Source organism: Peromyscus eremicus, chromosome 6 (assembly GCF_949786415.1).
Source record: "Peromyscus eremicus chromosome 6, PerEre_H2_v1, whole genome shotgun sequence".
NCBI classification, from domain to species: domain Eukaryota; kingdom Metazoa; phylum Chordata; class Mammalia; order Rodentia; family Cricetidae; genus Peromyscus; species Peromyscus eremicus.
In genome coordinates, this window is record NC_081421.1 from 124,783,885 (window position 1) to 124,805,164 (window position 21,280).

At 40.5% G+C, this 21,280-nt stretch overlaps 1 protein-coding gene across 2 annotated transcripts in view; it reads left to right on the forward strand.

Annotated features, from left to right (window-relative positions):
- The window catches only part of Slc44a5 (solute carrier family 44 member 5), a 305,530-nt gene that overhangs the window by 42,950 nt on the left and 241,300 nt on the right, over nt 1-21,280 (forward strand). For both annotated transcript variants that reach the window (XM_059266488.1, XM_059266489.1), the window contains exon 2: nt 20,160-20,243. In XM_059266488.1, coding sequence (XP_059122471.1) covers nt 20,231-20,243 — 13 coding nt within the window. In that variant the 5' untranslated portion in view covers nt 20,160-20,230. The remainder of the gene's footprint in view (nt 1-20,159; nt 20,244-21,280) is intronic.

A 21,280-nucleotide genomic window follows, 5' to 3' on the forward strand; every position in this document is an offset into this window, starting at 1 on the left:
AATCAGTGCACACAAAGTATGCCAGTTATAATTAAATGCTGTTGAAAATAATACAGTATGAAAAGAGTAATCTGAACAAATATCCGAGCATAGCTCATTTATAATAAAAATATTTCTCTTCTTGCCTTTCTTTTGCCAATAAATTTACTAATAATAACCTCCGAAAGTATGCTGTGAAATCCATGTATAATCACACATAATTGATTTATCCACTTTTTTATATTACAAAGGACACATTATGATTCGGTAAATTTGGATCATGCAGAAAAAAGCCTTCAGATGAAAGTGATCCGTGGAATTGAGACTGACATGTGTTCTGTTGGAGGCCACCACTAAACAGTTAGCAGAGTGCGGCACTAGCCCAGAGATGCATAGATCTTAGGGAGAGTATTTTTTAATCAGAGGTAATTTTAGCCTCGTTAGAATTTGTACATCAATGATAGCTAACTAAGAATGAGTACACAACTTGTCAGCTTAATTTCTGTGTTGGTTACTGCACACGAGTCATGCATATGAAGTGAAATGAAATTAGAAATCCAGGGAAGATGTCAGCTTGCTTGTTGATGTAATAGATGACCAGTGAACATTTTCTTCAGGGACCTGTCTGAGGGGAATAGAGATGTCTCTGTCTCTTGAGGCCGTTGCTCAATCTTGGGCATAAAAAAGTGGAGACTAAGTCCACCACAGACACAGTTTTGTGCGCAAAGAGAAACTACCTAAAAATCCGTAGAAGTTAACTTGTAGAAAATCTGCTTTTAAAACTATAATGAGCATATTGTACCATTTACCTATTTAAAGAGTCCAATTTAATTGCTCATTTAGGGTAGTCATAGGCTGAGGCAATTGTCAACACCGTATTGCCTAAGACTTGGGGCAGGTTTGCTTATTTTTGTCTGTATAGATGGGTGTACTTTGGATATTACGTTGACTTTGCATAGCTATGTAGTATCCTACGGTGTAGAAATACACCAGAATTTGTTTGTTTATGTATCAGTTGATTGCAGGAAGTTGTTTCCACAGTTTAACTATTATGAATAATGTTTCTATGAACAAATTTACACATACTCCTGTGGCTACATATTTTGTGACTTTTGGGTATATGCTAAAAACAAGAATCACTGGCTATAATGGTAACTCTATATTTGCCTTAAAAAGATTTATTTATTCTTTTGTTTTATGTGTATGAGTGTTTTACCTCTGTGTGTGTGTTTTACCTCTGTGTGTGTGTGTGTGTGTGTGTGTGTGTGTGTGTGTGTGTGATGTGCACACAGTGCTCTTGGAGACTAGAAGAGGGCATTGGATATCCTACAACTGGGGTTACAGTTGTGAGCGGCCATATGGGTGCTGGAAACAGAACCCCAATCTTCTGCAATAACAACAAGTGTTTTAATCACTGAACCACCTCTCTAGCCTCTATATTTACTTTGTGGTTTTTCCTTTAAGACAGGGTCTCTCTCTATAGTCCTGGAACTCACCATGCAGACTAGGCTGGCCTTGAACTCACAGAAACCTGCCTCTGCCTACACAAGTGCTGGGATTGAAGGTGTGCACAACCACACCTGACACATATTTAGTTTTTTTTTGAGGATCTGAAAAAGTGTTTTCCAAAATGGCTGTAGCACTTTACACTCCCACAAGCAATGTACAAGGGTCTCGGTCTTGCCACATCACACCTATGTCCATTGCCTTTTCTTTTGGTGATGGCCACCCCAAGAGTCTGAAATATTATCTCAGTTTATATTTGACTTGCATTCCTCTGTGGTCAATATCATTTTGTGTGCTTGTGAATATATATCTGTCATGGGATAGGAAATGTACCTACCATAAATGTCTATTCAAATCCTTTGGCCTGTTTTACTGGGCTAGTTTGTCATTTTTATTATTAAATATAAACCTATTTATATATTCCATAAAAATATCTCTAATTAGATATGTAATTTGTCAAATACCCAAAGAAAAAGTGACTATCTAAAAATAACATACTACTTATAAAAACATTAAACTAGTTTGGTATTGAAAAAAGGAGCCACTTCTGTGGTTTTGAGTGCAATGTGATATCTCAGCTAGTTTTTAGACAATTTGAAATCATAGAAAGTAACCTATTTATCTTTATAATAAAATAACCAGAATATTTTATCTTTGGCAATATTATCCCCAGAAAATTAATTAGAAAATCAGCAATTAGAAGTCTTGAATGATCTTTATCAAAAATCTGTTGGAGGAAGCTCTAGAGTACTCATTTAAATATTACTGCTATGTTTTCATTGTGTACAATACTAGGTTTCATAAGAACATTTTCATACAAGTATGTAATTAACTGTCAATGTAAAAGCCACAGCTCTCTTCATAAAGAGAACAAGAGATGGTTTATTCTGGAGCCATTGAATGACCATGGCCCAGGAACACAGATTAAGTTACCCCAAATTCCATGTTTCAACATAGAAGCAGTTTCATGAAGCATTATAGCTTTCTTTAAAGAGCAAAAAAAAGTCAAATTAAGACAAGTTTAAAATATACTGTGGGTACACCAGAGAGGCAGGTAAACTGAGGTAGGGGGGCGGTTCTATAGGCCCAAGATGCTGTCTGACCACATTCTAAGCTCTCGGATGGCAGAAGCTAGTGTTCTGCTAAGTCAATAGCTTCTAAGAGGTTTTTATTTGTTATCATGAGGTGTTAGGTCAGATGCAGAATGGGGCAAGGGTTGGCTGTTCCAGAAGGCTAACACTGGCCCGACATAAAGTAGTCAGCCTCTGAGCCTGCAAAATCCCACTCTCTCCACAGCACTGAAATTCCGGTCGGTCCATCAATCTCTGCAGCATGGACTCTTTCCAGATTTTCTTCTCAGCCAGACACAGCTTCTGTTCGGGAATTTTCATTCACAATACACTGAGCCTGTTCCTCCTTTGTCCCCCATGCTGTCCTGTTTTCTTTTCTTGTTTGGTCCCTCAGTTGCCATAGGTAGTTTAATTTCTACTTTCATGTCATATATATGTACCTATTTTATGCATCTATATACAATCTAGAATTCACAAATGAGAGAAAATTTATGGCATCTGTCTGAGACTGATTTAATTTGCTTAGTGTGACAATCTCCAGATGCATTCAGTTTTTTATTTTCAGCTGACATAATTTCGTTCTTTGTGGCCATCATTCTTTGTGGCAGTCATTCTTTGTGGCAGAATACAGTTCCATTGTGTGTGTATATCATGGCTTTATCCATTTCTCTGTTGAAGGACACCAAGGATGGCTTCATAACTTAGTTATTATAATAGTGCTGAAATAAGCATTGCTATGCATATATCTCTGTGATATGTTGACTCAGAGTCCTTGGAGTAAATAACACATGAATGGCCTACCTGGGCCACATGGTAGTTCTATGCGAAGGTTTTTAAGGAATTTCTACTCTGATCTCCATATTGGCTGACACAGTTTATATTCCCAGCACCTTATAAGCATCCCCCTTGCTCTAAATCCTCTCCTGCATTTGTTGTTTCCTTAATAACTACAATTTAGACAGGTGAGAATCTCAATGTAGTTTTAATTCATAATTCTCTGTTGGTGAGTGAGGTTGAACTTTAAAAAATGTTTATGTTTATTGAAGACTTTTATTTCATCTTTTGCAAACTGTTTGGTCATTTCATTCATTTATTGACCAGGTTGCCTGATTTTTTTATTTAGATTTTTAGATCTTTGTGTAATTTAGATACTGATCCTCCATCACATGAATAGTTAAAAGACTTTTCTGCCATTTGATAGACCACCTCTCCTCAGCTAATTCCTTTGCTGTGCAGAGATTTTTAATTTCATGAAATGCCACTTGTCAATTGAGTCACTATCTCCTGAGTGACTGTGTCCAGAGCATCCTCACCTACATCTGCATCTCCCAGTGCCTGTCCTACTGTCTCCCCAGCTGTTTCAGAATTTCTGGTTGTACCTTAAGGTTTTTGATGCATTTGGAGTTGAATTTTTTTTTTTTTTTGCATGAGAAAATGATAGGGATCTAGTTTCATTCTTCTAATGTGGATATGGAATTTTTCAAGCACCATTTATCAGAGAATCTTTCTTCAAAATGTTTCTTTACCATCTGCCCTAAAATTAAGTGACAGCTTTTTCTTCATTTCTACTTCATCGATAAGTGTGTCTATTTTGTACAATTCTGTTTTTGTTGTGATGGCTCTGTAGTATAACTTGAAATCTGGTATAGTTATATTTATATTTTTACTATTTTAAATTAGTGTGCATGTCTGCATGTGAGTGTGTCTGTGTATGAGTGTGTGCATACAAGTGCAAGTGCCCATGGAAGCCAGGGGCATCTGATGCTCTGGATCTGGTAGTCCCCTTACATGGGTGCTAGGAACTGAACTTGGTCCTCTACAAGCGCAGCACACACTCAGCCTGCTCTGTTCTCCTTGCTCAGGCTCAGGGTTGCTTTGGTTATCTGGAGTCCTTTGTGCTTCCTTATGAATCTTAGCATTGATTTTTCTTTTCTGTGTGGAATGACACTGTAGTTTTGATGGGAATCTCACTGGATCTATAGATTGTTTTCAATGATACAGCCATTTTTACAGTATTAAGACTCAACCCATGGGCACAGGAGATCTTTCTATCCTTTAGAGTCTTCACTTTTTTGGCATTTTAAAATTAATTGTAGACACATTTGATTTTCCGGGTTAGGTATGTCCTGAGGAATCATGTATTTTTCAGGCTATTGTGAATGATATTGTTTTCTTTCTCAGTGTATTTTTATAGGTTAACATTTTATCCTGCTCCTTTTATGAAAGTGTTGATCAGTTCTGAGAGCTTCCTGTTGACTCTTGAATAGCTTTAATTGTAGATATATGTTGGCATCTTCCTTTCCTCTTTGTATTCCTTTAGCTGTTCTCTTATTTCTGTAGCTAAGAATTCAAGTACTGTATTGGTTAAGAGTGGAGAGCGTGGGCATCCTCGTCTTGCTCCCGATTTTAGTGGAAATGTTTCCTCAAATCTAGTGTAATGGTGGCCATAGTTACCTCATGTATAGCCTTTATTGTGCTGAGGTATGTTATCTTTTATTACTACATCCTTCCGGGATTTTACCATGGCAGGATGTTGGACTTTGTCAAACGTGTTTTCTGTGACTGTTGAATTGGTCGTATGATTTCTGTCCCTGAGTCTATTTATGTGATATATTACAGTTACTGATTTGTGTGTGCTTAACTGTCTTGAACGCCTGGAATAAAGCCAACCTGATAGTATTTTTTATGTGCAGTTAAATTCATCTTGTAATTATTTTTATAGAGAAATTTTGCATCTATTATTAGTCAAGAGACTGTCTATAATTTTAGTTTTTGTCTATGGCCTAATCTGGCTTTGGTGTTAGAGTGCTAATATTGGCCTCCTGAGGTGAGTTTGGTAGCATTCCTGCCCTTTTTGTTTTGTGGAGTGGCTTGAGAAGCTCTGCCTTTTCTCTGAAAGGTCTGATGAAAGTTCAGCCACAAGTCTGTCCGGGTCTGGATTTTTATGGCTGGACAACGCCTTTTCATTGCTGCTTCAGTCTCATTGTTTACTGTAAATCTGTTTAAGTTTTTGTTTCCACTTAACTTTTGTGGGCCGTTTCTGTCTACAAATTCATGTCTTTATTTCAGATTTTTCAATTTATTAAGATGTAAGTTTTAAAAAGATTTATTTATTTATTTTCATATGAGTGTCTTTACCTTCATGTATGTATGTTGACCGTGCCACAGAGGCCAAAAGAGTGTGTTGTATGCCCTGGAACTGAAATTACTACTCCTGTTAGCTGGCATGTGGGTGCTAGGAACTGAATTTGGGTCCTCTATAAGGCAGCAAATGCTCTTAATCACTAAGGTATCTTTCCAGCCCTGGGATGTAACTTTTTATGGCGTGTCCTGTTAATATATGAATGTCTCCATTTTCACCTCTGATTTTATTAATTAGTGTCTCTGTCTCTGTCTCTCTGTCTCTCTCTCTCTTGTTTGGTTAGATGGTACAAAGATTTGCCAGTGTTCAGTGAAAAGCTGTTCAGAACTGTAATATCTTCTTGCTGGATTGTCCCCTTAATTATTATGAAGAGACCTCTAATTCTTCTGACCAATTTTGGCTTGTTATCTGTTTTAGCAGACATTAGAACAGACACATCTAATTGATTTCTAGTTCTATTTACCCTGGTTGCTTTTTCCCACCTCTTTATTCTAAGATTGTGTCTGTCTTTGTTGGGGTGGTGTATAAGTCTGTTTAGGGGGTATCAGGGATTTATTGAGATATTAAATGGGGAAATACACTTATGAATACAGGATATGGTAAGTCCAGTTGCAGAGTCCTTGGAAAGCTGGGGACTGATCACACACTGCTTCATGCCGCCTGACCTGATCTTCACCACCCAAGAGAGAGCACACCACTCGACTCCCTCCACTCTTAAGGGGTCACACACGCAGTTAGAAAGCCACGCTCTAGGGTTTGTACCCCCAAAGCCATTGGCGGAACAAATTCCCACAGCAGTGGTGTTGTATTGGAGGCAACAAACTGATGGAGCTGCTTTCAAAAACCCAACTTGCTAGTCTGTATCTCTTGAGTGGTGAACTGAGACCAGTCACATTCAAAATTATTACTGATAGATGTGTATTAATTTCTGTTATTTTGTAGTATTTGGTGTTTTCCTCTTATTTTACTACTCTTCTAGTGTGATTTACTCTTCAGTATAGTATCATGGATATGTGCAACCTCCTCTTAAGTGCAGAGAATCCCTTCAAATATTTTCTGCAGTTCTGGCTTAGTGGCCCTGAATTCCTTTAGCTTGTGTTTATCATGAAATATTTTTCATTGTCCTTAAATTATGATGGATAGTTTGGCTGGAAATAATAATAAGGGTTGACAGTTATTGTCTTTCAGAGTCTTGAATATATCACCTCATGCTATCCTTGTTTTTAGGGTTTCTGTTGAGAAATATGATGGAATTCTGGTAGTTTACCTTTCGTATGTGGCTTAATTCCTCTCTCTACCAGCTTTCAAACCTTTTCATCATTCTCTAGTGTTTTAACTATAGTATGGCATAGGGAAGTTCTTTTCTTGACTTGTCTAGTGTTCTAAATGCCTTCTGGATCAGGGTGGTCATCTCTTCCCCTAGATATGGGGACTCATCTGATTTTACTGAATATTATTTGTGTCTTCAACCCAAAGTTCCTCCCTATTGTGTGATAGGACTTTTCCCGGGGAGATCCCACACGTACCTACTCACCCCAGGTTGGGAGCCCATGATAGACCAATGTATGGATACCACCAAAGCCCAACTTGGTGAACCAATTTTATTGGGGTTTTATTGGGGTTACTTACAGGAATATGGGCTAAGCATCACTTACAGAAGCAGAAATGATTCAAAGACAGCTGCATCACCAGAGTCCACCCCAGCATGGGTGCCCGCTCACAAAGCTAGAAACCTAGAGCTTACTGCACAGCCTGCAGGCATCTCAGTGGGTTGGAGAGTGTCCTTTCCAAGTGACTCAGTTGGTCTAAACCTCTTTAAGGCATCTCAGATGGTTTTTGCTTTTTTTCCTCAGGCAGCTGGTCTGGCCTTGGAGTCTTCTGGACAATTTGGCTTTCCTGACTTTGCAGCTTGGCTCTCTGAGTATGACTCTCAGCAGCTAGCTTATTTACTCTGGGAGGGAGGGGCTTATTGAATCTGGTCCGTTTCAGGGACTTCTGAAGCTGTTTTGAGTTGTTTACCTTCCTGCCTCAGGAGCTTCCCTGAGGAACTGAGTGAGTCAATCTTGGAGGAAACTGTTAAACAACACTCCCCTTCTGCCATTCTGTGATTTGTGAATTTGATCTTTTAATGGTGCTCCATAGAGCTCATATGTCTGTGCACACTTATTTCATCTTTGTTTCCCATCCCTGATATTCAGTCTTCCACTTGATCTTCTCTATTGGCAAGGCTTTCCAGGGAGTGTTTTGCTTGGCTTAATGAGCTTTTCATTCCTAGAATTTCAATTTGACTTTTTCAAATTATATTGAATTATTCTTTAATATCCTGCGTTGATTTCTTTATTTCATTTAGCTGTTTATTTGTATTTATTTCAAATTCAGTTAGGAATTGATTTGTATCCTGTTTGATTTCATTAAACCCTTTTATCCTTATGCCTTTGAATCCTTTGGCATTTCATGTGATCTTTTTTATTGGAATTTGCTGCTGGAGTTATCTTTTATCTGGATTTTTCATGTTTCTTTTATGTCTGCAGTTCGGACTCATACACCTGGGGTTATTTCATTGGTTGAATTTTTTAAATGACTTTATTATTTATGTGTGTGTGAATATGTATATGCCACAAGTGTGCTGAGGCCAGAAGAGGGCCTTGGATCCCTTGTGTCTGGAGTTATGGGCAGTTGCAAGCCACTTGACATGGGTGCTGAGAATTGAACTTGTGTCCTTGAGCACCAAGCATCCTCACGGCTGAGCATCTCTCCAGCAAACACTTGAATTCTTTCAAGTTAGGTATTCTTTTTCACTTGAAATATTTGCAGTGTCCAGTGTGACTAGACTATGGCAAGTTCAGGTGTGTGGTGCAGTAAACAGCACTCAGCCCCCATTGTAGGGTGAAAGGTTTGAGCCTACTTCCTGGTTTGAAAACTCACCAAAAACCCCACCAATTTCTGAACCTGAAAACCCACTAATCCCTGAGCTCAAAAAACCACCAATCTCTAAGGCCCCAAACCCACCAATTCCTGAGCCCCCAAACCTACCAATCCCTGAACCCCCAAACCCACCAATCCCTGAGCCCCTACACAAACTAATCCTTAAGCCCCCAAACCTACCAATCCCTGAACCCCCAAACCCACCAATCTCTGAGCCCAAAACCATCAGTCCTTGAGCTTGAAAACCTACCAATCCCTGAACCTCTATACCCACTAATCCCTGGGTCCCTACACCCATAAATTCCTGAGTTCCTATACCCATCAATGCCTAATCCCCTACACCCACCAATCTCTGAGCCCCCAAACCCACCAATCCCTGGGCTTGCCTTGAAATCCCACCAATTCCCACCCTGGTTATCTCCACTCTGGAAGACTCAGCCTGCAAGAAACCCTATATAAACCTGCCTTCTGCTCAATTCCCTACTGCTCCTCACCTGAGCAGAGGCAGCCACCCTCTCGAGTCTCTTCCAATAAAACTCCTGTGTGAGGTTTCTTGTGCAATGTGACTTTGTAGTATTCCTTGGCTCCCAGCTGCCAGGATACCTTTCCCTTCGGGGCTGCAAACTTCTGTTGGGGAAACATTTCCCCTCAGAGCTGCAACTCTTCCACAGGGGAAGTCTTTTCCCTCAGAGCTGTAACACTTATGCTCAGGGAGCCAGATACAACTCCTGCAACACTTAGAGTAGAGCATTGCCTGCAGAAGTAATCACAACTATAGAGTTGGAGATCTTATTAAAGACATTTTAATACAGATAAAAGGATTAGGGGGAAAAGAGGTGTTCAGAATACAGTTGGATATACCTAGGTGGGGGTATGACTTCCTCAGGGGAGAATCACCCATACTTTTACTACTAAAGAAGAAACAAACAAAAATATGGAGTCAAACCTAAAAGGACATTTGAGATGCCAGTCACACAAACTTTTTAGAATAGTTATCACATTTCCTTCACTAATAGTTTGTATAATTTTTGAGGATAGTGATTATGTTTTAGTTTATTACTGACCCTAGCACATTGTGTGACTCATAGAGGACACTCTGTGAATGGCTATTGTTTATTCATGAGCTGTGAGAGCATACTAGTATATAACCAAGTTCTAGTAATTTAAAGCATCTTCAATTTGTATTTATTTATGTGTGTGTGCATATGTGGCATGGTGTACTTATGGGGGTCAGAGGACATCCTGTGGGAGTCAGTCCCTTCCTTCCACTATGTGGGACTCGATTGAATGCAGGTCGTCACGTTCGGTGGCAAGTGACTACTCGCTGAACCATCCATTGGCCTCAAGTTTTAGTAATCTAGATTGGAAAATGGGTTCATAATGTTTTATTCACTGATCAAATATTGTATATTAGTGGATTGAACTAATACTAGTAAACTAATAGTCTTACATTATTTTACATCTAACAAAATGCTTTTCATACTTATTGAATTTCTAAGTAAATGGTGCACATTCTAAGTGATTGGTACTGGGCACGGGCTGTGCACATGAAAGTGTGATGTTCCTGACCTGGTCTCACAGCTGCACATGACTGGGGTGAATACAAGCCATAGCCTCTTTCCTGTTGATGTGCTCATTTTTATCACATCCTGGCTAGCGTGGGTCCTATTCGTGTGCAGAATGTGAACATTAACCTAACGGACACCAGAGCACTCTCAACAGGAGACATCCAGGAACTGGGGCTGTAGTGAAGAGCCACAGGAGAGGTGAGGTTGTTGGATTATAACGTGTGAAGTTAAGCTGCAAGTTCCTGTTCCCACCTGTCTCACTGTCTTGTCTGCCCAGTAAGGCTTCTTCTCCCGAGATAAGAAAACCCTCCTGACATACATCCCTCTCTTCTCTTTCTTCTCTCCCTCCTGCTCTCTCCTCCCCTCTCGTTGTCTCTTCTCTTAGACTCCCACTTATGAGTCTATAGTATTTCTCTAAAACAAACAGACAAATAAAAAGACTGGAAACCAACATGTCATCAGTATCATCTCCATCTGGTGCTCCCATGTCATTCAGATTGTGGCAAACCCCAGGCATTTTTTTTTTTCTGGAAAACACATGGGATTTATTAGAAAACACAATGAAATATCTCTGAAAGCCATGTTCTCATTCATAATGTGGCGATGTTCGTTTTTAGGCTATGTGCCGACAGTGATGCATTGAAATAGAATTTTCAGAAATCTTGAATCTTTAAGCATTTATTCACAGAAGTGAAAGGAATGGAGAGTTACCGTTAACAAGCACTATCTACCCACAACTGTGTAATGGGTGTGGTGGAAAGTTAGGGGCACCACAGAATCCCAGAGCCTCAAGTGGGATATTCTTCCAAGCTTATAGTGACGGTTGACAGGTGCCATCATTTCTTCAGAACTACAGAAATTCAACATGGACAGATTTGTTGAATTAACCACTGTAAACACAGCTTTCTGAGCAGTAAGAGGAAGAGAAAAGAATGAAAATGAAAAAAGAAGCCAGCCAGGAAATTTAGTAAGGTCTACTTTTGTACATAAAAAGTATTCCATTTCTTAACCAGTTGGTTTTCCCTCTGATGGTGACTCACAGAATGTCCACCCAGAATCTTGCTCTTAACCTGTGGATGGTAAACTTTTTTTTATCATCTTGCCTTAAAGTAGAACTTTAAGTGTTTTTATATAGTTACTGACTTATCTCTGCTTTCTTTATTGTAAAATTTGGCTTATTTATGAGGTTTGTGAGCAAAGTATTGTGTTCATATACGTATTTTCAGCAGGGGGCATGTCTAGGGATGTGATGGTGAATACAGACTGCTAGAGATGCAGGGCCCACCAGAGACACTGCAGGGTGGGCTGCTGAGGTGCAGTTGGTGACCACGGAAACAGACATGGAGAAAGACTATGTGATGACCACGGGCTGTGTGAGTAGATCACCCTGCAGGAGAGAAAGACATTCCCAAGCACATTTTCACAGGCACTGACACCTTCTCTGAGGTCTTACTGAGGGACAGACCCTGCAGACAGCTAATGCTACAAGGCAGCTGCATGACTGAACAGAAAACATCGGGAAGGAAACCCTTTGTGAAGGAGGAGGATTAGAAGAGTGTGAAACAGTGTGAGGAACATTCCAGAACACTTCCATTCATTTGGGAAGCTTCCATACATGGTGCCCTAGTTAGCCTTGTCAGCTTGACACAGCCTAGAGACATCTGGGGAGGAAGTCACAGTGATATTGTCAAGCTCGGGGTGACATTTGGGTGAATGTCTGTGGGGGGATTGTCCTAGTTCATGTGGGAAAAAGCCCACTGCGGCAGTACTGTTCTGTAGGCAGTAGGTCTTGAACTGTGTAAGAGTGGAGAAGTGGAGCTGAGCACGAGCAAGCGAGCGTGCATTCATTTCTCTCTACTCTTCATGATGGATGAGATGGTTAGCCGTTTGGAATTCCTGGCTTGACTTGTCTGCTGTAGGCCTATGACCTGGAGTTGTAGGATGAAATAATCCTCTCTCTAAGTTGTCTTTTGTCAGAGTATTTTATCACAGAAATGATGCTGGAACATGCGATTTAAGAAAACAAAAAGGAGCATTATCGAGATTCTAAAATATTCTGGGCACTTTACTGTCTATTTACTCTTTAATATTCACTGTAACTCTGTGAAGTAGTGTACTATCATATATGAAGGACCGAGTCCAGCCTGGTGCCACAGTGTGTGTGCTGTTCCCCAGGGGACATCTTTGCTCAGCCTCAGAAACAGGGTTACCATGGTCATGCAGAGGTTAACAGGCCCATGCAAATTGATTCTTTCTAACCAAATTTACCAGAGTCTGATTATGGACCAGAGCATCCATTTACAGACTGTATGGGGAAATTAGGCTGCCAAGATAGATGAGAATGTGCCTGTTGGCATGTCAGCATGTTCTGTTCCTTGGGGAGCGAAAGCTTGGGGAAATAAAATTAAGGGCTGCAGGATGCTAAGGGAGTAAGAATTAGAGGGAAGTGAGTTGGACGCTTTTAATAAGGAAATCGTCATGCTGTGCTGGAGCCTAATGTGCCGGTCCACCACAGAAATATGCTTGTCCGCCGAAGGGATCCCGGTGCTGTTTTCAGCCATTCAGGCTCTACTCTCTTGGTACAATTCAGATTACAGCAGTTGTGAGCAAATTTTGAGGTCCAGAAACTTTGTACAAAACCTCTGCTCTGGAGTGGGCTGAGCATCTGAAAGTGCTACAGAGGAGGGTCAGAGATGCCACATATGGAATAAAGAAGTGACGGGGCAGTGTTTGTAGCATAGCATGGTGATAGAAAACTGATGGAGGATTTGCTGTGTTTGAGGAACTAGTTAAGAATATTATATGAATTTCCAAATTTTGTTCCTACAACCACCCTATTGGGTTGTGAACAGCATGTCTCTTTTGTACATGGTAAATGTAAATGCATGTCAATTAAAATAATATGCCTAGAAAGTAGTTTCTTAACAGAGAACTATCTAGATGGGACATGGACCCCTCAGGGCTAATGTGTCCATATTTGTACACTTTATTTCTTCTTGAAATTAATTCTTCCTCCAGTTGGGAGTGTCTAGGTAATGATTCATCTCTCTCTTTGCTTCTCCTGCCCTCTGTTCTGATATCAGCAACTCCTGTATGCTTCACTTCCCAGTCGCATGGTGGGTATTTCCCCCTTTCTCCATCTTTTCTGTCTATGCTAGCCAGCTGTGGACTACCAGTCCCTGACCTAGCTAGTCTGCCTTCCCTACTAACCAGCCTCTTGTCTTGAGAATAGTGTTTGTATTGATGTAATATTTTCCCTAATGTAGGTTTGATTATTTTAACCCTTTAGAAAGCACACATTTATGAGTATCTTTTGGTATACTCACAGTCTGCAGCTATCACCAGCCTACAATTCTAGCTTGTTCTCATGATCTTCAGAAAACACCCTCATCCATTTATGGTCAGCTTTATCCATCCTGGTGATTTTCTGGAAACCAGTAAACTATCTTCTGTCTCTACAAATTCATCTCTTCTGGGAATACAATGTAAATGGAATCACACACCCATGGCCTTTTGTGTTTGACTTTCTTCACTTGGTATAATTCATTCACAAGGCAGCAGGTACTAGGACTTCATTCCTTTTTGTGGCCAAATGGTATGCATCATGTGGCTGTGCCATGTCTTGCTTATCCATTCATCAGATGATAGATATCTGGGTGGGTCATTGTGACTAATGAAGCCATGAACATTGGTGCACATGTGTTTGGATGCCTAGAGAAGCAGACGATGACAGGAATGATGTTTAATTGTAGTCCTCTTACGATGCAGGTAGGGAGGAAGAATGTGAATCTGAGGAGCTAGGCAGGCCTGGCCAGCCTGTAGTAACACTATGGGCCTGTGGTTTCCAGATCGTTGACTTTATATTTGCATCTTTGCATCTTTCCTTAATGTGTCATCCTTATCTGCTTGCCCTGCTACTGTGCTCAGGTTCCGCCATGCCTCCTCACTTCAGTGTCTTCATTTGCAAAGTGACAGCACCGAGCTGCCTGTAATCACCAAGGTCTTTGCTCTGAAGATCTGTGACCCAGAAAGCCATAGTTTACAAGTCTTGCTGTATGCAATTGATGCTGGCCATTTTTTGATCTCACTGGTGAATGGTTTCTTGAAGTGTGAATTTTCATTAACCCTCTTTAGATGGAAGGACATGTTCTGCTTGGTTGTTTGACTTGGTGAAACTGTGTGTTTGGGATCAGTAACTAAAAATAGAACTTCAGAAATAAGTGCTATAGAAATATTTCAGTATTAGTACAAAATAGCCTAAATTATTTTAACATAGTGGTTGTTTAATAGTAAAATAAAAGGTCTCTAAGTTTTAGAAAGTTAACATAGCTTCTTTTATTACAATTAAGGTCAGTCATTCACGGAAGATTTTGATTCTTACCTGCATGTGGAATTGAACTAGTGGCCCTCAAATTATAGAATTAGTCTAAATTTCCCATATTCTTCATGACACTGTGAAACAACAAAAAATGAGATAGAGGCACCATGCTGGAGAGTTTTATGTCAACTTCACACAAGCTAAGTTCATCTGAGAGGAGGGAACCTCAATTAAGAAAAGGCCTCCATAAGATCGGGTTGTAGGCAAGCCTGTTGGTGATTAATGGGGAGGGCCCAGCCCATTGTGGATGGGACCATCCCTGGGGTATGGTCCTGGGTTCTATAAGAAAGCAGGCTGAAGAAGCCATAAGGAGCAAGCCAGTAAGCACACCCCTCCATGGCCTCTGCATCAGCTCCTGCCTCCAGGTTCCTGCCCTGTTTGAGTTCCTGTCCTGACTTCCTTCAATAATGAACAGTGACGTGGAAGTATAAGTCAAATAAACTTTTTCCTCCCCAACTTGCTTTTTGATAGTGGTGTTTCGTTATAGCAATAGTAACCCTAACTAAGACAGGCATACTCTCAAGATTCTTAGCAGGAGTCAGTTTTCAGGACTGGGTAGTTAGTATTGCAATAAGACAGGTCTAGTATTAGGTTATAATTAGAATTTTGAAACAAGAACAAGAAGTTACTATCAAAGTTGTGTGAAGTAGAAAGTGATTAAGTTGGCAATAGCATATGTGAGTACTGGGTTCTTAACATACAGCATTGGTAATGCAAAATTGAGGAAAACTGTGATGATGTTTAAAAATAGTTTTAAATAACTTCCTTACAAAGTCTCAGATATTGACACACAAAGAATAAAGTCACAAGCTAGCGAAACTTTGGGGAAAATGAATGACTGTATGGAGTGATAAATGTAGATGAAACTTGAAAGGTTGACAGTCACCATTTTGCAGCCATTTTGGAACTATTGACACAGAAGACCATCTGACAGATGCTAAACTTAAAGAATAATGTATTTACATGTTATCCAAGTATGTACCAAAGATTGCTTATTAAAAAGCAAAAAGTTGTACCTTTACAGTGGAGAAACCCGACTACTATCACCTTGTGGGTGGGTCAAAGTTAGTAACCTCTGTTGCTGGAGAATTTTTCTCCAGCTCCCGCCACCAAGTCCCGCCAGTCCCAGAGCCCATTTATAAAATAAACATACAAACTCTTACATTATTTAAACTGCTTGGCCATTAGCTCAGGCCTGTCATTGTCTAGCTCTTACTCTTATATTTAGCCCATTTCTATTAATCTTTATTTTGCCATATGGCTCATGGCTTACTGGTACCTTACATCTTCCTTGTCCTGGCGGCGGCTCCAGGCAGTCTCTCTCTTCCCTTCCTGTTCCCTCAATTCTCTTCTCTGTTAGTCCCGCCTATACTTCCTGTCTGGCTATTGGCCAATCAGAGTTTATTTACATATAGCAATATTTACAGCAAACCTCAGTGATTTCTGTTGTCAAGAGCTGAGAAATGTTTAACATTATTTATTCAGTACTCCTAGTGAAAATACATGGTTTGAATACAATCAAGTAGAGATATCAGGGCAAAAGGAACATTCTTCAAAATAACTACCTGGCTGCTTTGGAATTTTTCAGTGTTATTAAAAATGAAGTATGCAAGACTAGTCCAGATGTGGGAGACTGAGAACACATGACAGCTGCGTGTCATGTGTAAGCTTAGATCGACATCAGAGAAAATTTTGACAAAGGACCTTATTGAAACTGCTACAGACACATGAACACAGACTGTGCACTGGATATGTGTATTGTATGATGTTAACTTCCTGGGTTAGACAAATGCTATGCATGAGAATGGCCTTGTCCTTAGGAAATGAAGTATATATGGATTAAAAAAAAGTTCTGGATGAAACTATGAAATAGCTCAGGAAATGTTTTGTGTCCTCCATGCTTTTACTCATGTGTATATGTTAATACATTTAGTATGAGCTTGTGGGTTAGTGTAGTGTGCATATTAGTGTTTGTATGTACATGTTAGTGTGCTGTGTTTTAGTGTGTGTGCTAGTGTGTTACCATGTGTTTGGATGCACATGGTCACGTGGCAAGACAGTAATTGCATGTAGTGGAAGTGGTGACCTTTGTTGAATGTGATTGAAAGGCATGTAGCAGCTGCCACAGCTGCATCATGGACAAGGAGCTGAGACTTCCTGACTCGCAATTCTGAAAGCCGAGAAGTCCAAGACGGAGGGTCTGTGTCTCGCCAGACTGTTTCACATATTATAACATGCAGAAATCACCACAAGGAGGAGGATGAAGAAGTAGACAGAGGGAGGAGGTCAAGAGAGCCTGACTCAACCCTTTTGTGAGGTTCTCACTCTCAGAGTAACAGCATTGTCCATCCATGAGGATAGAACCATGGCTTACCTCCCTCTTAATACTGTTGAAATGGCAATTAAATTTCAGAGACATGAAAATTTGTTTTATTTTTTTATTTAATTAACTTTTTTCATTTATTTGACATACAGATCACAGTTTCCTCTCCCTCCTCTCCTCCTGTTCCCTCCCCCTGTCTCCCATCGACCCCCCCTCCCCATCCACTCCTCCTCCGAGACACAAAAATTTAAACCACGCCATTTTCCAAATCTTCTGTGAGTTTCAAATTATTTCAATATAAAAACTTTAAGAAAATGTAAGCGTGGTTATTAACCTTTGCCTAAGGACAGTGTTCTCTTTGGCCTGAGTCATCATAACACAGAAAGCATTCAACAGAGCTGGATTTGAGTGAGCTCACTTTAAGTATAATTAAGTCTAGCAGTATATTTTATAAAACAAGGTTTTGCTTGGAATAACTCTCCCAGTGGATTATATACTTTGTGGACAGTTTATCTCAGAAACATTAACAAGGTTCAATTGCATGTCAGGAAGTTCACTAGGCACCAGCCCCAGGGAGGAGTCTGAGTCCTGGCTTCAGGTTATTGACAGCTGGGGAGGGCGACAGCTGGGACGGATAGGCAGGGTGATGTGACAAGGTGAACACAGAAAAATAGCGGTGGATACAATAATCAAGATGAATTTGGGGTAGGTACAGTAGAGAGGCGCGACAGGAAGGTAGGGCCTTTCCAGGAAGGTAGGGCCTTTCCAGCTGGTGGTGTGGAGGGTGGAGAGAGAGGGTTCCATGCAGAGGGACTACCAAGCTGAAGCAGGTGCAGACAAGAGCTTGGGGCTCATTTCATGTCACAGAAGCGTAGCCCAGCCTTCCAACTTTCAGTGTGAAATAACAGAAAATAATAAGTGTACGTAGAGTTTTCCTGCCTGGCCCACAGTCAGGACAAATCTCTCTCACCTGCCAGTCCCACAGCCACTCAGACCCGACCAAGTAAACACAGAGACTTATATTGGTTACAAACTGTATGGCCATGGCAGGCTTCTTGCTAACTGTTCTTACAGCTTAAATTAACCCATTTCCATTAGTCTATACCTTGCCACATGGCTTGTGGCTTACCGGCATCTTCACATGCTGTTTGTCATCGTGGCGGCTGGCAGTGTCTCTCTGACTCAGCCTTCCACTTCCCAGCTTTATTCTCCTCCTTGTCCCGCCTACACTTCCTGCCTAGCCAATGGCCGATCAGTGATTTATTTATTGACCAGTCAGCAACTCACTTGACATACAGAACATCCCACAGCAAATAAGATTTTAGTTTGGTTATATAAACCCATAAGACATTAGGGTAGTCTAAAAGTTAAAACTAGAGTGTGTATGGTGTAAACTGGCCTTTGGGGAACTCTCTAATTGGTTATGATTTGCTATCATTATAACAAATGAGACTCCTTCCTTGACTACTTTATTTTTAATATTGTGTTTATTATTATTGGGTATGTGTGTGTATATATGGACACATGTGTGCTGTGGCACTTGTGTGGAGGTCAAAGGACAAGAGTTCAAAGGACAAGTTTCTGGAATCAGTTCTCTTCTGCTATGGGCTGCAGAGATTGAACGCAGGGAATTGGGTGTGTGAAGCAAGTGCTTTTACTCACGGAGGAGTCTCAGCCATTGTTACAGTTTTGATCACATTTGGACAAGACAACCCCTTTTTAAGAACAGAAATTCTTAGAATTCTTGTGAGTCACATCTTTGAGCACTTCCTGTTTCGCTGATCTCACTTTGAGAGCACTGAGTGACAGAATGGAGTCATATTTTCATAAAAACATCTTATAATTTACAAATTGCTACTAAAAAAAGAGATATTTTGTTTTTAATTGCTGTAATTGGTTTGTATTATTAAAATGATAGCAAAACAGTCAAAAGCAAATGCCAAACACAAATTATCACCTTTGATTTTTAAAGCTCAGTAGTCTTGATAGGCATAGTTTACACAAGCTTCTAAGTAACATGTTCAGATAAATACGTGGGCAGAGGGGCCACATGAACAGCCTACGGTAAATGAAGTAAAAAAGGCCAGCACAAAAGTGTTCACCTTCAATAGCAGATAAAATGGTAATTTAAACGATAGGCCACTTCTGGCCTATGAAATTAGATTTTATAGAAGTTATGGATTAGTGTTTTCAACAACAAAATCCTTGAAATTATCTCAGTATCCAGTAGCATGGAAACAGTTAAGTTATACATGCATTGAACTTATTTTATTTTTAATTATCTGTATATTTGTGTGTCTCTGTATGGGTATGTACATGAGGGTGTAGTACCCACAGAAGCCAGAAGAGGGCAATAGATCCTGAGCGGAAGTTACAGAGGCTGTGAGGCACCAGATGAGGTGCTGGGAACTGAACTTGGGTCCTCTGCAAGAACCATGTGCACTCTTAACTGCTGAGCCCCATTGTTATGAAGAATTTAAAATGATACGAAAGTTTATACTGTCATGTTAAGTGTAGAAAGCAGCAAACAAGACATGCACTTTCAGCTTTGTTGAAACACACACAGACACTCTGGATAACAACCCTGTGCTATGGGAAGTGCTAGAATGTTGGTGGTGAGAACTGACGAGTATCAGAGGGAAACCGTGCTACTTTTGTGGCTTTGCTGAAATTATGTCAAAATAGAAAGCTAAAAGATACATATAGAACAAAGTGCTGAAAGGCAAAAAACCCAAAAATTTCAGCACTGGTTCCATGATTTACGTGTATGTAAATATCATAAGGTCATTATTTTATATAATGAGTAAATACTAATCAAAATAGAAAAAACCTTCCTCACAAAATTGAAGGAAACACATGCACCAAAATAAAAAATCAGTAAAGTCAAAAGCAAATGTCATTCACTCCAATGAATGTGTTAATCAGCCCTCAAACAAGACTTAAAATTAGTGTCAGTGCTAGACAAAGGGTGTGTGTGGGTGGAAGGCAGGGAAACACAAGGGTTAGGGGCACACTTCACAGGTGCCATGAGAGGCGTGAGAGGGCTGGGAGGAACTCAGCAGCCTGCCCTGGCCGTCCCAGCTCCATAATAAAGAGAAGCTGCCCCTCCACAGACAGCAGATGTCCAGTGGTTTCTTTGTTAATTTCTGGGCTTTAGGAAGCATACACAAGTCAGAGGAGGTGATGGGTGTCTTCCTGGGAGGTTGTTTCTCGATGAGTGAAAATCACTGGCGTTCGATAACCATTTTCCTACTTGTTTTTATCACAGACTCCTTTCTAAGCAACTCGAGTTTGCTGTGATTCAGTTCAGGCCTTCTGCAGAGACAGCCTCTTGCCTTAATGAGTGACACAGGTAATCACCCACCCCAGCTAAGCCTCTCGTGCTCCGAATCTTTGTGTTAAATATTCGTCTTCATTCAGTGTTACCAAAGGACAAGTGGAACCACGAGTATGCATCCTGGTGTCACTCGGAGTGCCCCCAAATGCCTGCAGTGACTCTGTCTTTCCTACCCGACACCCCACTTCCTCCCACAACTGGGGTTCACTGCAGTGGTTTCTGGGGAGAGACACAGAGCAGCTATCGTGGCCCCTGAAGGCGTGTCCCCAGGCAGGCTGAAACCGCTCCCTGCTGCTGTGTCCACCCCCCACCCAGGCTGTCAGTGCTGGAACCGGAATCTTCTATGCTTGTGTTATGTTAAAAGATCCTTGTTTTAGTCACCTTTCTCATGGTGGTGTGTGCTCCACAGAAACACCCTACACTTCAAAAGCTGTTTATTAGAAGAGAGCATATGTTTCTGACGTTCAAACTGTTCCTCTCTCCAGGATTAGATGTAGAGGCCCTTGAGGTACAGACCATACCTGTCCGTCATCACCCTCTTCACATCTGGTCTTTGAGTTTTGAGAAACCATTCACTCAGTAAGAAAGTGAACCCAATTTTCTTCAGGCGCCAGTGCTGTTCCCTCCTGTAGGGAAATCTGTCTCATGCTATGAAAACTCTGACTTATATAGGAATGAAAGTGTAAAATACTGAATGTATAGGCTAATGTTGAAAGCAGCTTTGGTCTCTGGCTGAGCGTATCAAAATGATGAAAAGAGTTATTAAAAATAAGATCTAAAAGTTTGTCTAGCAAGACTCTTAAAAAGAGGGCACACGAATATACATGAAAACATGCATGTTCTTGAAGACTGCAGAGTCCTTGCTCTGTGTGTCAGTGATTCACTTCCCATCCTGGCCATGTATCACAGGGGATGCTGGGACAGATAATATACCTACCACATGTGGATGTTGTTGACTCCAAGCTGAATGAACAATTTACAGGACAATTTTTATGAAGAAATGCATATTGTTAACATGCCTAGAGATGATTATTTTGGTATTTTAAAACTAT